Source organism: Trichomycterus rosablanca, chromosome 9, assembly GCF_030014385.1.
Source record: "Trichomycterus rosablanca isolate fTriRos1 chromosome 9, fTriRos1.hap1, whole genome shotgun sequence".
NCBI lineage: Eukaryota > Metazoa > Chordata > Actinopteri > Siluriformes > Trichomycteridae > Trichomycterus > Trichomycterus rosablanca.
In genome coordinates, this window is record NC_085996.1 from 9,249,128 (window position 1) to 9,265,484 (window position 16,357).

Consider the following 16,357-nt stretch of genomic DNA (forward strand, 5'->3'; position numbering starts at 1 on the left):
AAAGCTTATTTCAAAAAAAAAATCGTAGTCAACCTAACTAGGGAACAAATAGCCATTTGAAAAACAACCAACAGCCCGGCATCTCAATAAAGCATCTGCCCGCTGGTGTCCTCGAACTTGCCTTTAAATGTTGCGTGTAAAAATATCCTCGTAAAATGTAAACAATGTCCGTTTTAAATCCTTTTGTAGAAAACAAGATGAATTAAGCAGAATTAATAGAAATACATTTTTAATTGTACATAAGAAAGTAGATTTACCATTTTTAACGACTGGAAGTCATCTGTTTCTGAGATGCATCGTCCTCTAGTGACAGAAACAGGAACATGTAGTAAAGTAGGGTTGAAAAAGTATTCAGCCCCCAAACTTTTTCGCAAATAATTTTTGGATTTTAAATAATGTGAACATTATGTTTTTGAATCAGAGAGAAGATCAACAGGGAAAGAAAACTGCATTTCAAATTCTTAAAGTTTTTTTTATTAACAAAGTGTCCCAATATCTAGTCACACAAATCCAAACTGCTACAATTTCTACATTCATTGCAAGTGTATATAAGTGTATATAAGTGTATACAAGTGTATAGAAGTGTATACAAATGTATAGAAGTGTATAGAAGTGTATACAAGTGTATAGAAGTGTATAGTAATGTATACAACTGTATAGAAGTGTATAGAAGTGTATACAAATGTATACAAGTGTATAGAAGTGTATACAAGTGTATAGAAGTGTATAGTAATGTATGCAAGTGTATACAACTGTATAGAAGTGTATACAAGTGTATAGAAGTGTATAGTAATGTATGCAAGTGTATACAACTGTATAGAAGTGTATACAAGTGTATAGAAGTGTATAGTAATGTATGCAAGTGTATACAACTGTATAGAAGTGTATACAAGTGTATAGAAGTGTATACAAATGTATACAAATGTATAGAAGTGTATACAAGTGTATAGAAGTGTAAAAATGTAGGTCTCATCTTTATAGAAGAAAACACTATTTTTTTCATTTGTTCATAATAGAATTAATGTGTTTAAAGTGCATACTGTATGTCTCTCTGTGTGTATCATAACATCCTAGCCATTTAACAAGGAAGTCTTCCATGTTTTCAGGTTCAATACATTTTTAAAATCAACAAATACATATTAACCATACAACTTTGACCTACATATAAAAGATGAATAATCACAATGATGTGTAAATAACTTGCACTAAACAGTGCTGAACTATGGGCTAAGTGCCAGCATCATGCGCCATTCTGAATCAACAGATAATGCTTCAGTTTCAGTTTCATTTCTCCACCACTTGCAGTGTACGTGGCGCACTTTCCTGACAATCCTGGCTCAGGTATTTACATCTGTTTAAAACCTTTCTGTCATGGATTCTGTTGTATCTTCCCTGGGTGATGAGAGAGAGGCAAAGCTGCAGAACCTTTTCTCCAGGCTTGTTCGCTTCCATCTGCTGTACAAGAGCAATGATCATGGAGCTACTATCAAGCAGCTTCTCAACAGCTTTGATTCCAGAGGAAAGTTTGTACTTGTATTGTTTCAAGAGTCAGGATCGATCAGAGGAGGTTACACCAGTAAGTCCCTGAAGCATGGAAAGCAGTTTGCAGATACAGATGCATTTGTGTTTGAAATAAATAAGGACAGAGCCAAAAAGTTTCCAGTGTTAAAACCTGACAAAGCAGTTGACATCAATGTACCGACCAATCAACCAAAACCACTACAGCACTCTGGTTCTGTGTTTGGCCATGCTTCTTTTGGTCAACCTGTAACTCCTGTTCAGTCTGTATCTTTAGTTTCTTTTGGAAGTTGTTTGCAGTTGCAAGAAAATGACCAGTCCATGCATGCAAACTTTGGCTCAGATGGGATCTATGGTACTGGATGGATTGCAGAGAATAGTGTGGTCTGCACCAGTGTGGAGCTGCACCGTGTTCAAGGTATGTTCAGGTGGAAAACTGTACACATCATCAAGTTCATTTATCATGACATCAGCATGTCACTCCAATGAGTAACAGCAATCCATCATTATATTTAATGTAAAATGCCTAATAGAGAATATTACTGAGCATGCGTAGTGCACAAATGTACTTTCAGTGCTATTGGAAATGGTTAAAATTAGAGAGTACATTTACTGATCAATTTATATGCTACAGATAATACAGATACACTTTGTGGGTATACAGTACAATTACTGACTATAGCCTTTCTGTTTCTGCTTTGTACATTTTGACACTCCCTGTGCTATTTATTGAAAAAGAGATCTACATTGGACCCACATTGACCAGATGATGTTTTAGTGGTGAACCATTTTCAGCACTGCTGAATGATATTAACATGGTAATGTGTTGTTCTGGTATGAGTGTATCAGGTAAAGTGAAGATGTGATTTAAATGCTGTTATTTGAAGGTTGGCATGTTGTTACAGGAGCTGTCTCTTATTTTTTATCAGTTCGGATCAAAGGATGCTGCTGGCTTTATATTTTTTGTTTCAGCACTATTCTCCTCTTAGCATTGATACTGGCCTGTTTAAAAAATCCCAACAATGTTGTACCTGCTAGACTTATTGTTAGCGCTTTTAAAAAGGTGTGTTTCACCCATTCACAGGAAAGCAAGATAACTTTCACAAATGTCCTCCATGGATTGTTTTTTATTGCATTGTTTTTATTTATTCCCTATCTAGTAGTATCCATTTACCCTGGTAAATGTTTATGTCACAGGAATAAGGATTGTAGGTTTAGCCTTCTGACTGATGTTTCTGTTGTTTTAGATGTGGGAGATTTGTTACCCATGCCTTGGAGAGAACTGTCCTGGACAGATAAGTAAGTGAAGATTACATAAATACCTCATATAGCCATAAGTATGTGGACACCTGATACAGTTACATAAAGATAGAGCTCCTTGCATCTATAACAACCTTGACTCTTACAGAAAGTGTTTTTTTGTGCCCATTTAGTTTGAGATAAAAGTCTAGCTTGTGTTCAAAATGTGTTCAGTGGGGTTGAGGTCAAGGCACTTGAACCCCAGATCTCATCAGTAGTAGGCTAGCATGATTTTACTGCTAAAAATAGCAGAAAATTGGATAATTAGCAATAATTAGTGGTGGTGTACACACACTTTCAGCCCCATAACGAATCTGTATCTGGACAGTAACATATGTGTTAAAACTTCTGTGTTGTTTAGAACAAGAGAGAGCCTGATGAAGGATTTTGTCAGCTACAAAATGCTGTTGGAGTCTTTGCCACAGATAAAGGTTTTGCTCTTAGGTCCGGTGGGTTCTGGAAAGTCCAGCCTCATCAACTCCATCAGATCCACAATGTACAAACGCATTGTACACCTGCCCAACATCGGCACAGCAGTGGACGGATTCACTCAAAAGGTTGTAAAAAGTCAATATTTACAAAAGATGAAGCATTTAATATTTAATCTTTGTACTTTTTCTATTTAAAAGTTGATTTAGTCTTGATTTTTATGTCACATGTCACTGTGAAATTGAGCTTTGTAGGTTTCTAAAATACTATTAATTTAAAATATTTATAAGCAGCTTCTGGGTTGGAATAAAAAAGTCAGCTTTTTCTCTTTACTTTTTGCTTTTCGTTTCTTCTTTTACACAGCTAACTACGTATCATATCCGGGAAGTGAAAGGAAGATCTCCCACTGTTCTCAGTCTGTGTGATGTGATGGCAGTAGGGGATGAAGACTCTCCAGGACTCTCTCTGTCTGATGCACTGGCTGTTATCAAAGGCTACGTCCCAGAGGGATACAAGGTACTGTGTTTGGGCAAAAGTAAAGTGTAGAAATGTTACTACTAACAAGCCACTAATGACTATACAATTACCATTTATCAAAATAGCTTAAAACAATACACATAAAAGAACATCAGTTTGTAAATGCTAAACCTTACAAATGCAACCTCTGGACATTAGTGGTATGTGTATTCACATCATTTCACTGTGGTAACATGTTATTTATGGTGAAATTAGAAGGTTGTCCCAAACTTGACTGTATGAAGCCTCTAAAACTACCTCTAAAAAATCTGAATAGTTTTTGTTGTGCTGCTTCAGTTCCAGCGTGATTTTTCTATCAGTGATACAGTAAGTGGATACAAAGCAGCTCCCACCCTGAATGACCAGATTCACTGTGTCCTCTTTGTGCTTGATGCCTCCAAGCTAACATCGTACACCAGCAGCCTGAAATCCATGCTTAGGAAACTGCACACCTCTGTGTCAGGTCTGTATTCAGCTTTTTAATTAGAGTTGGAGGAAAAAGAGAAATCAAAGTGGGTGAAAACGTGTGTGGGGATCTGCAGCACTAGAGGAAGTTACAACTGGGAAATTGGATACAACTAGATTGGGAGGGAAAATGTGCCCAAAAAACATCAACTACCATGAATCAGGAACCTTGTTACCTGGATGACTATTCTATTAACTTTCAGGTATTCCTCAGCTGATCGTGCTCACTCACGTGGACCAGGTGTGCCAGGCAGTACAAGAGGATGTAAAGTTTGTCTACTCAAGCCGAATTGTGCAGCAAAAGGTATTAAGCCATCTTGCCTAAATTTTCACATTCAGATCACAAGGCAAAAAAGATCTTAATAAATCAGCAATGGTTATAAAAAGTAACCACTGATCTGCTGTTCTGAACCTGCTTGAAGAAGGATGAATCTGTATTTTGTCTCCAGGCTTAATAATAAAATTAAACAGCTTAATAAAAGTAAACAGCTGGTTAGAGCACAAATGTTAACACCACAAATTCACTACAATGGAACTGGGTTCTGCGGTCAAAAGTAAAGCTTTTGGCAATAGACGTTTGATAATCAAGAAAACAGCCTCGTCCACACTGTAATATGTTGAATTATTTGTAATGTTCTGGCTGTTTTTCATCCAGCTGGTTTGAAGTTAGATCCTCCAGCAGGACAAAGATTGAAAACAAAAATACACAAAAAGGGTTTGATGAGCAAAGAATTATAAGCTGTCATGGTTAGGCTGTGTCTTAAGACCTCAGTCACATTAGAAAGATGTAGGGTGGAGTAAAGAGGAGCATAAATGAAAGAGCACCTAGTAGCCCAGAGATTTTGTATGAAGGAGTGCTCTCAGATTCTTCCTCACAGCATTATAAGAGAAGACTCGGCAAGAGAGTTTAACCTAAATGCAGAGGTGTCTTATTATAACTGAGTGTTTTTAAATGAAAGTACTTCACAAACATTTAAATTTCACCAGTGTTTACAACTTTTATGGCTTTTTCTGTGATTTGTGAATGTTTAAAAATTGTAGACTGAACTCTCATCTGTCTCTGGTTTGTTTCTGGTCTCTAATCAGATGCAAAAAGCAGCAGAGGTTGTGGGATTGCCATTGTCCTATGTGCTGCCAATAAAGAACTACGATTCCCTGCTGGCAGTGGACTGCAACGCCGACATCCTGCTTCTTAGTGCAGTTATCAACATCCTACACGCTGTGAATGACACCCATGAGGACCAGTACCCTGATCTTATTAAGAAAATGCTTGTAATGCCAGATTGAGCAGTTCTAAAGTTGAATTGAATTGAATTTAATTGAGTTTCCCTAAATGTAATACAAGCTTATACGATTTTTGTAACAGCTTCAGCAGATAAATCTGAATCATTCCATGTGTCTGTATCACATTTCTTGTAGTCTCCTTAAAAGGTAAATTAACACCTCGTAGCAAAGAAAGTGATAAATATGTTTATTCACACTAATTACACTAGTAAGCTAGGGTCAATTTGAAGTAGACAGATCACCTTTTGCATGTTCTTGTAAGGTGAGCTAAAACATGCTTCTGTCCCAACCTTTTTGGAACATCTTGCAGGCATTAGATATGAAATAAGCTTATATTTAAAAAAAAAATAAACTTTTTTGCCATTCCTTTTGTTGCCATTGAGGTTACTGCATATTTGTTTAAATGTTAATGCTAGTTCAAAAGTACATCTGCACACATCTGATATTAGCTGTATTGTGATTAAGGATCCATAAACTTTTGGCATAGCATTATGTGTATACAGTATTATGATTTTTACAAACATTTTGTGATTCATAGTGTTTGTTATTTTGTATTTGAACATTTCATTACTCTAAATAAAAAATAAAAAGCTCTGTGTGTCCTTCATTTTTCTTAATATAAATTAATAATGCATTTCATACTGCCTTCGAACCAAAAGTGCCTCTGGGCTGCTTATTCTAAACCTTCAAAATTATTTTTGTAGAGGAACATTATTAGTTTAAAGTATGTATTAATTGAACTTGTTTTGTTACTTTGTCTTGTATGCATATTTTAAAATGCAAACAATTTCTACATTTTACCCTCTTTAAAATGGCTCTTTAAAATATACAAAAATTACATACTGTTGGTGTTATAGATGTTCAAGAATATTTATATGTGCTCGGGTGGCGCAGCAAAAAGTATGTTGGCCCACTACCAACTGGGCTTTAAATTTCAACAGTGCTATCGGCCAGTCTGGCATCTTGACATGATATGATTAGCTATGTCTGAGGGGCGGATGGCCACAACAACCTATCTATTGGGAGGCGCACTTGTCAGTTTGTTCTCAGTGCTGGTCCCAAGACCAAATCAGGTATTCGGTAGTGGTGTGCGGTACTGCTAAATTTGGTATCGATCCAATACCAAGCAAATACAGAGCCAGTATTGCCGATACTTTTTACTTATAAAAGCAGTTTATTTACTTTCATGTAGGGGAGAGCAGTGTGTCATGATTTATGAGTAGGGCATTTATTACTATAATTAACTAAGTCTGAGGCTTTGTTCAGAACCAATTATACAAGTATAATAACAAAACATAATTATTCCTTTCATTGCACTTTTCTAAAAATATCCCCACACACAGCTCCTCTCTCTCAGCCTGTTCATACGTGTGGTCTCTCAGTGCCGCGTAGTCACGTGACCACAACAAAACACAGCAGAGCAGGAGGGCAGGAGCCAGGTGAGCATGTAAGATGTGAGAGGAGCTGCTGCTGTACACACATGATCTCTACTTCCTAATGCAACGGGAGAAACGTACTAAATGTAGCGGAGAAAAAGTAAAACTGAAGTATCGATCCGATTCTAATACCAAAGTTGGTATCGATACTATTGATATTTGGATCGATCTGCCCACCCCTACCAATAAGGTTAGAACAGCAGTGTGAAAGTGTCAACACCTAAACTAGCCAGCTAGTTCACAGCAGAGATACTAAAACTCAAATAACTCATACACCATGATTATTATTATTATGAAAGATAAAGACTTGTGCACTGTGTGCAGTACACTAACTATACGAAAGACATTACAGCTGTGAGTTAATATACAAGGTCAACATTGGTACCTGTTAGCTTAGTCACTAGTGTTAGCTGCTAAGCTAATTGCAGTGATTTCTGTTTCTATAACTACTTTGTATTTATAACCCTATGATATTAATATTGTAATACATATTTCTTTGTAAGTAGCTGCTCTCAGTAGGGTTGTAGATTTATTGTTTCTGGTGCTTTACTTTCTCACAACGTTACCCTCATGGCGTATCACCACCAAGCGGCTAACTCATACCACCTAGTTGTGCTTGCCAGGTGAATAAATATGTACATTTTTAACAGTGACCGAATATATGTCCTTGTTAATTTAAAATAAAAAATAAATACAAATCTGTTTACATTTATAAGCACAAATTCAAAAGAAAAGAGCACTTACTCATCAAAACACAAACACGGAATGAAAGCCTCACTGCGCATGCTCCGATTCACGAACCTGACCTACGTTTAGCCTTGTTCGTGAATTTGCGTGAAGGTGCGCAAAGTGCGTAAGGTACGTTCGTACTTTAAATACGTATTATTTCCATAAAATCGCCCCTATTTCTGTATCTGCAAAGCATTCAAAAAGAACTCCATTCTCTCTCACTCACTGCTACACGTTTGGGCTCAGTGCCGCTCAGTCACGTGACGGTACCACAACAAAACACAGCAGAGCCTCCTGGGAGGGGCGAGGTGAGCATGTAAAAGATGTGAGAGGAGCTGCTGCTGTACACTCATGATCTCTACTTTCTTATGAAACGGGAGAAACGTACTAAATGTTGCGGAAAAAAGTAAAACTGAGGTATCGATCCGATTCCAATACCAATGTTGGCATCGATACTATCGATATTTGGATCGATCCGCCCAGCCCTAGTATGCAGACCAGAATTATCGACTGTGGTGACCCTCAAATACAAGAGCACCTGAAAAAAAAAGTCCTATAAACTTTACATCCAAATTACAATTGGTTTCACTAAAAATGCGTTTATAAAACGGATAGTTCCGGTCCTAAAATCTGATTGGCTGAGCCGCGTTCGAAGCCGTTGTAAAATCCCCGATAAACTCACACCTAGGACCACCTCACATCATTCCATATTAATACGCCACTGAATCGAAAAAGTTAATGTTATTTTCGCCCTCATGTTGCCTAGCAACACTGTTAATCGAACTATTTTGCGTCGCGGAAGAATGCTTTATTGTAAGTTTATACACGATAAATACATTTATATTTTTTGTTGACCGCCGTTTTATAAAAGCAATAAGCCACTCGAGACCGTGCATTACTGTTATGATTTTAGCACGGGGAAAGAAGTTTTAGGCACTCCGCTTCGCGTCGTGCCAAAAACGTCATCCCCGTGCTAAAATCACAGTAATGCACGGCCTCTCGTGGCTTATTGCTTTATTTAATTGTTTGAGAAAATGCTACAAAGTGAGAACAAATCATGATAAATGTGAAGGAGCTTAAACATTTCTGTCAGTAAAACCGGTTTGGCAAGGAATTCCTAAACCGAAAACTCTAGAAACCAGAGCAGCACTTGAAGGCAGCATTGTTTTATCCGTTGGGCGGCACTAAAGCGCCTCTTCGCGTTCAGACTTCTGACAGACGAAGGACCCGTCGCTGTATTTGTCAACGATGGCGTCGTTTTGGCGAATAATTTCATTAATTTTCGCTTCACTTTTTGTTTATGTTTCGACAGAGACGCGACTGTTTAACACGGTGAGTGAATTAAACCCTAAAACCGCTGGCAACAGACCATTCGAGGCTATTTGCTAGTTATCGCTTGATGTTGGCTAACGATACCTTACGGATTGCTGATTATTCGTTGTCTTTAAATAATATTTATTTATTTATTTATTTCTGAGGTGATTTTGGGTTACTCAGCTGTTATAGCTTGGTTGTATGTTGTATGTTTTCGTCTTGCTAGCGTATTTGTTTTTAACTGTATTTGCTCATCACACCTCAATTCAGGTAAGTCCCGCCTTCTGTCTTACAATTGGCTAAAAAATAATAAACATAGTCACAATTACCCAATAAAACAATTGACCTGGTTAGGAGTTTGCTTTGTGGCCAATCATAGGAAAGGAGGTGGGATTTATGTGAAAACGGGTAGGATTAAAATGTCTCCGACGTTACGAAACCGAACGCATACTAAGTACAGGATAGTATGTAAGAACAGTAGCTGTACCGCTAGTGGTGATCTAACCCGATAATACACATACCTACTGGTTTGCATGCTAATATACTTTACCCAGTGCAGATCCAAATGAAATTCTACAGTGCAGTTCGGTTACTAGGATCATCAATATATGAGAAACTCTATATTTATCTACTGTCTTGAATTATTTAGTAGTTTGTTATTTATTCATGGGATTGAGTAGAATGCATATTACTGGATACTCTTCTAAATATTTCTATATATTTGATAGATTAGAATTGCCATTTTATTGTCATACATACACACAGAAGTAAAAGTGAGATGGAATTCTTTGCATAACCCATTTTTTTTTTTAAAGCTTGAGTCAACCATTTAGCAGCATCCCTTAAGCAAAGGAAGTTAAGGGCATTTCAGGCTCAGTAGTGGCATTCAGTCGTTGCGTCATTTATATTTAATATTATTTTTATGCTGTTATATGAAATATATGTTTGTCCACAGGAAAATGTAATCAACGTGACAGCAGTCAGTGAAAATGAGGAATCAGCCTACAATGTGCAGGTAAACATAAACAACACGATAGCTGATGAATTGCTCAGTTGCTTAAATCAAAAAGTATCATCTACTGTAAACCCTGGAGTCACACGGCTTAGATCTCATAGATCAGGATGAAGGATGCCCACAGGAAAAGAGGAACTGATTATTTGGAAACTTGACGCACACTTCTAAGGGACATGAATGTCACTGAAGCCTTGGTTGTTCAGTTATTAAATACACATTAAAATAATATTTCTTTCCCCAAATATGCTTGTTCAGGGTTTGTGTATTTTGAGAGAATTTGTGTGTATATTTTGGCATCTTTAAAAAAAAAAACTCATAGAGGGACTAAATATGTAATTTTGTAAACAAGTACACTACATGGACAAAAGTATTGGCAAACCCCTTTTAATTGTTAAATTCACTGGTTATAGCCATAACAGTTGCTAACAGGTTACATGATTTAATGACAAAGGAAATTATACGCTTCCAACTGTGCAGCAACAGTTTAGGGAATGACCTTTCCTGTTCCAGCATTACTGTGCCCCCGTGCGCAAAGCAAGGTCTATAAAGACATGAAAAAAAAACCTTGGTTAAAAGAAACTCCAGTGGCCGCTCAGGTGGCGCAGCGGTAAAAACACACGCTGCAACCAGAGCTGGGATCTCGAATACATCGTATCGAATCTCAGCTCTGCCTTGCCGGCTGAGGCTGAGCGGCCACATGAACAACGATTGGCCTGTTGTTCAGATGGGCGGGACTAAGCCGGATGGGGTCTCTCTCTGTCAGACTGGTGCAATTACGACCTCTGCTGGCTGATTAGAGGCACCTACACAACGCTAGGTGGCACAACACTCGCCAATGTGTGGGTGATAAGATGCATACGGCTTGCTGCCCACGTGTCGGAGGGGGCGTGGGTTAGCAGTGTCAGAGCAGGGATCGGCATAGGTGGAGAGGAAGCATGATGCAATTGGGCAATTGGATGCACTAAAGGGGGAGAAAAAGGGGAGAAAATGCATTAAAAAAAGAAAGAAAGAAACTCCAGTGGCCTGCACAGAGCCCTGACCTCAGTCCCTGAACAGCTTTGGAATGAAGTGGAACATCAATTGAAGCTTTTTTGATCATTATCAGTTGGCATGTGTGCTAAAGGGGTGTTGAATTGGCTGAAGCCCTGCAACGGATTGTGTTCCCCAGTGAAACTGGGCCTGCTGTGACCGTGACCAGAATAAAGTGGTTTATGAAAATGAAATCACATAATTTAAATGGATAATTAATAATAAACAGCCCTGAAATGTGTGTGTTCTTTTTCTGTGATTCTGTTTTAGATTAGCTTGAATGTTTCCCTGGTGGACAACAAAACCATGGTTAATGGAATTCCTCTCAAGCCCTCGGAAGTAACCAGGATGCCGTGTCAGGCTTTGCTCTGTAAGGCTCAACAGCAAATGCATAATCGTGATCAGACCCGTGTTGCATTATTTCTTGTTCTCTTTATTCTAACCATTCTTTTCTCCGTCCCAGTGGATGACAGTAACGCGAGCCTGAGTGACGGAGCCGATATGTTCATCAGCAGCGTGCTGAGACTGATGCTGGATCACTCGTATATGCAGAACGATGCAGGAGACGAAGTGCTGCTGCTCACGCTGGGTCAGGAGATGATCCAGCTGGGTGAGGAGAAGGTAATATGTCCAGTTAACACAATGTAAACAGGTTTATATGCTGCTATATCTCTACTCGCATTAAAAATAGTGTACTAAGCTCCACCCCTACCATTCTTAATCTGCAGACAGCCACAGTACTTCAAATGATGGCATCCATCATGGCCTAAACCACATGTAACTTTAGTGTGTGCAATTGGTGCAATGCCCATGGTGGTGTTACTACTGATCCAGTACTTGTATGTCACATTGTCATGAAAGTGAATCTACTACTGAACCTGATTAGTTTTTGTATGATTCATGTGAAACTGCAGGTTTGGCAGCCGGATGTGTGGGAGGTGAAAATGTTAATGAATCAAACCTCTGAGGAGGTAACCCAAGTACACAACATCTATCCCGCAAGATCCAGCAAGATTGCAGCCATGCCTCGGGAAAATGATGTCATCATGTTCGAAGAGTACTTCTTTAAAAAAGGTAGGTGTTTTTTTTAGATTCCATTAGAACCCACAGATACAGCTGCAAAAACCCCAAAACTTAACAAATACAAGTAAGTACAAGAGTTTGAATCTCAGAAGTGCTACTGACCTCACAGGGCATGTCTGAGCGAGGGAAGGTTGGGTGCCAACATGAAGAATGGTGGATTCCTATTATTCCAGAGAGCATAGTGTGAGTCTTCATACACAGTACGGCTGTGTTCGAACCCGCTGCTGAAAAGTTTAATATAAAACGTTCACCAGGCCGCTCAGGTGGCACAGCGGTAAAAACACACGCTGGAACCAGAACTGGGATCTCGAATACATCGTATCAAATCCCAGCTCTGCCTGCCGGCTAAGGCTGAGCGGCCACATGAACAACGATTGGCCTGTTGTTCAGATATGAACGGGACTAAGCCGGATGGGGTCTCTCTCCCATGACTATGCAATTATGACCTCTGCTGGCTGATTGATGGTGCCTGCACATAGATGAGAAAAGAGTGCTCTTAGGGTGTGTCCCTTCATACACGCAGCTGCACTGCACTGCACTCGTCAAAGTGTAAGTGATAAATGCATACGGCATGCTGCCCACGTGTCGGAGGTTCTCCTGAATCAGAGCAGAGATCGGCATTGGTGGAGAGGAGGCATGATGCAGTGGGGCAATTGGACGCGCTAAAAGGTAGGAAAAGGGGAGAAAATACATAAAGAATATATAAAAAAAATAAAATGTCTACTAGGGTCAACACATACTTAATTGGCACTGTTCTTGGGGTGGGGAAGTTGGGTTAGTGGGTGAGGTTTGATGGCCAAAGCCCTGCAATAATTTGATTACCTGTTTAGTATATTCCTGCCTTGCGCACAGTGTTTCCGGGTGGAACCTGTCCCACCGCAAACCTGACCAGGATGAAGCAGTTGATGAAAATAAAAAAGGAATGAATATATAAAAACAATGAAGATTGAGTTATTTTAAAAGAGTAATATAGAGAAGTTCACCTAACTCTGTTCACCTCTAGACGATGACCCGGTCCTGCACACCACCAGTCACTACCCACTGCGGCAGGCTGAAACCACACAGGAGGAAATAGCCGCCCCGGGAAAACTCCCCGAAACGCCACTGCGCATGGAACCCAACATGATGTACGAGTCTGCACCAGAGGAGAAAATTAATCCAGATGATCTGCTCCCAGAAGTTCCTCTCAGACAGGCACCTTCTTCTTACAACGTAAGGAACCAAACACTAACAGTATCCACAGGCAGGTGTATAGACGTATGTAATAATTTAATCATATTCAATTCCCCATCACACCTGCGATTGCAGTCTAACTTGCGTCTACTCTGACTTATTTCACGTCTCTTTTCAGCTGATTACCAGACAGCAACAGGTTCTTATAGAGACTTTATTACACACAGAGAATCAGGCTATGCTTTATGTATTCCTCTGCCATTAGTGGCAGCACCTGGACCAGACAGTAGGCGTCGCTGTTGCACAGCAAAGTAGCGATGACACACTACCAATGTTCTCTACCTCTGCCATGTAAAAACAAGTGGCCAGACTGCACATGTGTCTAAGAGGGTGTACAAGAGACAGAAGAGTTGCAGTCAGGCCCAGATTAAGAGAAAAGGGGGGTAAAATGCGAAGAAAATGTGATGAGTACAAATTTGTTTTGGTCATGTGGTAATTTGCAGTGTGGACAATTGGTATGGGAATTTGAGAGAGAAATGCCAGTATGCTGGTTCGTACCAGCCCTCATGCATTGGTGGTGATAAAGCCTTGAACACAGTGGTACACTGCAGTACAAGAGTTCTCAGTTTTTGATGTGCATTTTCTTGCTCTGTATCTGTGCAGATGGTGTGTAGGTGGGTGGAAGAGCTCAGGGACAGGCTGAAGCGCTTCTGTTCTGAATCTCTGCCCCTCTTCTTCCTCATCATGTGGGTGGTGGTCGTGGGCGTCGTTGGCTCTGCCGTCATCATTAAGATCCTGGACCTTCTGTTTCCCACTTGCGAACACAAGTAAGAAATCTTAATGCTAACATTGGGTCGATTTTACGTATGCGGCTACACTAGATGAACAAAAGTATGTGGAGACCTATTCTAATTATCGGGTGATTTGAGTTCAGCCACCCATGAACATGTGCGGTTTCCCAGTTTGGAAAGGGGCTTTTACTGCTCCTGCCCCCCTGTGCACAAATCAAGTCCATAAAGACTTGGTTTCACAAGTTTGGTGTAAACTCCAGTGGCCTGCACAGAACTCTGAACTCTAAACACCCTGGGGATGAAATGAAACACAGATTCCAAGTCCAGCTTTCTTCTGCCTTAACTCTAGTAACTAGTGACTAAACGGTCCGACGAGACTGCCGTGCCGACCAAGTCTGAGACAACAGAAAAACATCACAAAGTGCGAGACCAGAATGAAGTCCTTTAGCCATAATTAAAGTCTGCTGTAATCATAAGTCTTAAAGATTGTTTCTATTTGCAGGGGATTTTTTCACCTGAATCCAGACACTCTGATGCCGGACGAAGAGAAGCAGAGCCTGGTGGAGAACATGGAGCTGGAGGACGAGACGGAGACAGAGAAGAACCCTTTGAGGGAGAACTTGTACTGAATGTGATCTTTTTTGTCTTTTCCATTCGTGGCATTTCCTTCAGTACGGATGCCTGTGAGTGTTTTCTTTTCCAAATGTAGCACTTTATAAACTCAGATGAATTGCTTTGCTCTTCTTTATTGAAAACATGGAGTGCTGTCGTTTCACTGAAGCATTACATTAGATTTAAAATCCTCTCTTCTTCGTTCTGGCCAGCTGCTACAGCGCTGTGCTGATGGAAAACGATTCTGTTGTGTGTGATGATGTGTTTATGCACTCACGTCACTCTGTGATTGAGATGTCATCAAATAGGACACGGTGTAGTATTGGGACCATTACATTTTGTGGATTGGTAAATGTATGTACACCTCCAAGAAAGCCACCATCCAGACATTTCTGGTCATTATAACAGAAGCAGGAAATAACAATGGACGGATGTTTTAAAGGCTCTTGGGCGCTGACTGTAAGGATTTTTGCATGCTCTTTTTAAATATCTGCATGGGGATTTTTTCTGGGTACTCCAGTTTTCTTCCACCTCCCTAAAACCTGAAGAAGGTGGATTGGCTGCTCTAAATTGCCTCCAGAAGTGTGTTAATGTGTGAATGGGTAATCATATCCTGACCTGCAAGTGTTTAGGCACAAGACAGGAATACATCCTAAACAGTTTACCAGTGTTTCCAGGTGACACTGGACCCACCTTCATTGTGATACTTCAAAGTCATCAGTGAGCTGGGTTTCATCTCGAGTTGAACAATGTTTGTTCGGGGGTTTTTTTTTTACTCCAGATTACCAAAAATGTAACCATGTGGTTTTTATAATACGTTTACACTGGCAGTGCAGAAACGCACAAAATGTTCAGCAGTCAGTATTATTTAATAATGGCTGGCAAGCCACAGCGATGCTGGTGGGATGATGATTGTTACTGATGAGGGTGGGCAGATTTAGTGAAGTAATAAAGATTATAAACTGCCTTTCAGTAATTTATTGGGATTTCTGTGGGTGTACATAACATTTTTGTTGGCTGGATACAAGTCTACTCTATTGCAGTTCCAATTAATTGGTAGTGCAACAGCAGACATCTGGAAACCCTGATCATGAAGTGAAGCATCCAGTGGTAACCACCTCGCAGCAAACTGCCAGTGTGAACGCAACGTTCGGATGATGCCCTATATAACAGAAACTCTCAGTCGCTTTTGTTTGATGGAAACATTGTATTTATGTTGAATAGCAATATATGGAATACAGTTCTGCTTCTGAGCTGATGTTTGTGATATTATATCATTAAGAGCATGTGAACTGATTCTTGCAATGCGTGATGTAATTATACATGTATTGAAACAAAACCATTAAACTTTGTCCTCATTTCTGATCTGACAAATCAGTGAATGGATTTAATTTATGGTCAGAATTCTTGTTTTGCATGTTTTGTTGTAGAATCATATTTTATAGTAATACACTATATGGAAAGAAGTATTGGAACACACCTTTTAATGATTAAGTGCATGAGTTTCAGCCCTAACAGGTTATTACATAAAGAATATTATATGCATCCAACTTAACTGTGGCTGAAAAGTTCTTTACTGTTTCACCCTGTGCACAAATTTCCAGACATACTTAAGTCTTGTGAGAAGCCTTCAAAAGAGTGTCTGCTGTTATAGCTGAAAAGAT

The 16,357-nt window shown here is 39.5% G+C and overlaps 2 protein-coding genes across 2 annotated transcripts; both read left to right on the top strand.

Moving 5' to 3' along the window:
- Positions 1 to 1,315: 1,315 nt before the first annotated feature.
- LOC134319860 (interferon-induced protein 44-like) lies at positions 1,316 to 6,094 on the top strand. Its single transcript, XM_063001122.1, has 7 exons — positions 1,316 to 1,936; positions 2,766 to 2,817; positions 3,179 to 3,374; positions 3,610 to 3,762; positions 4,060 to 4,225; positions 4,431 to 4,531; positions 5,314 to 6,094. Exons 1-7 carry the CDS (start codon positions 1,372 to 1,374, stop codon positions 5,512 to 5,514), a joined length of 1,434 nt encoding a protein of 477 aa, XP_062857192.1. The 5' UTR covers positions 1,316 to 1,371; the 3' UTR covers positions 5,515 to 6,094.
- A 2,767-nt stretch (positions 6,095 to 8,861) lies between these two features.
- On the top strand, positions 8,862 to 16,084 carry ginm1 (glycoprotein integral membrane 1). The gene is made up of 8 exons (XM_063001837.1): positions 8,862 to 9,008; positions 9,946 to 10,005; positions 11,305 to 11,404; positions 11,498 to 11,655; positions 11,949 to 12,108; positions 13,121 to 13,329; positions 13,954 to 14,117; positions 14,584 to 16,084. The coding sequence occupies exons 1-8, from the start codon at positions 8,925 to 8,927 to the stop codon at positions 14,708 to 14,710; spliced, it is 1,062 nt and encodes a 353-aa protein (XP_062857907.1). The 5' UTR covers positions 8,862 to 8,924; the 3' UTR covers positions 14,711 to 16,084.
- Positions 16,085 to 16,357: the final 273 nt, after the last annotated feature.

Bases quoted from the DNA above. Each gene is read 5' to 3' on its own strand.
- ginm1 (XM_063001837.1), top strand. From the start codon at position 8,925: ATGGCGTCGTTTTGGCGAATAATTTCATTAATTTTCGCTTCACTTTTT. The intron at 11,405-11,497 runs GTAAGGCTCAAC...TCTCCGTCCCAG, and splicing joins GCCGTGTCAGGCTTTGCTCT to TGGATGACAGTAACGCGAGC. The intron at 11,656-11,948 runs GTAATATGTCCA...GTGAAACTGCAG, and splicing joins TCCAGCTGGGTGAGGAGAAG to GTTTGGCAGCCGGATGTGTG.
- LOC134319860 (XM_063001122.1), top strand. From the start codon at position 1,372: ATGGATTCTGTTGTATCTTCCCTGGGTGATGAGAGAGAGGCAAAGCTG. The intron at 3,763-4,059 runs GTACTGTGTTTG...GTGCTGCTTCAG, and splicing joins ACGTCCCAGAGGGATACAAG to TTCCAGCGTGATTTTTCTAT. The intron at 4,226-4,430 runs GTCTGTATTCAG...ATTAACTTTCAG, and splicing joins ACTGCACACCTCTGTGTCAG to GTATTCCTCAGCTGATCGTG.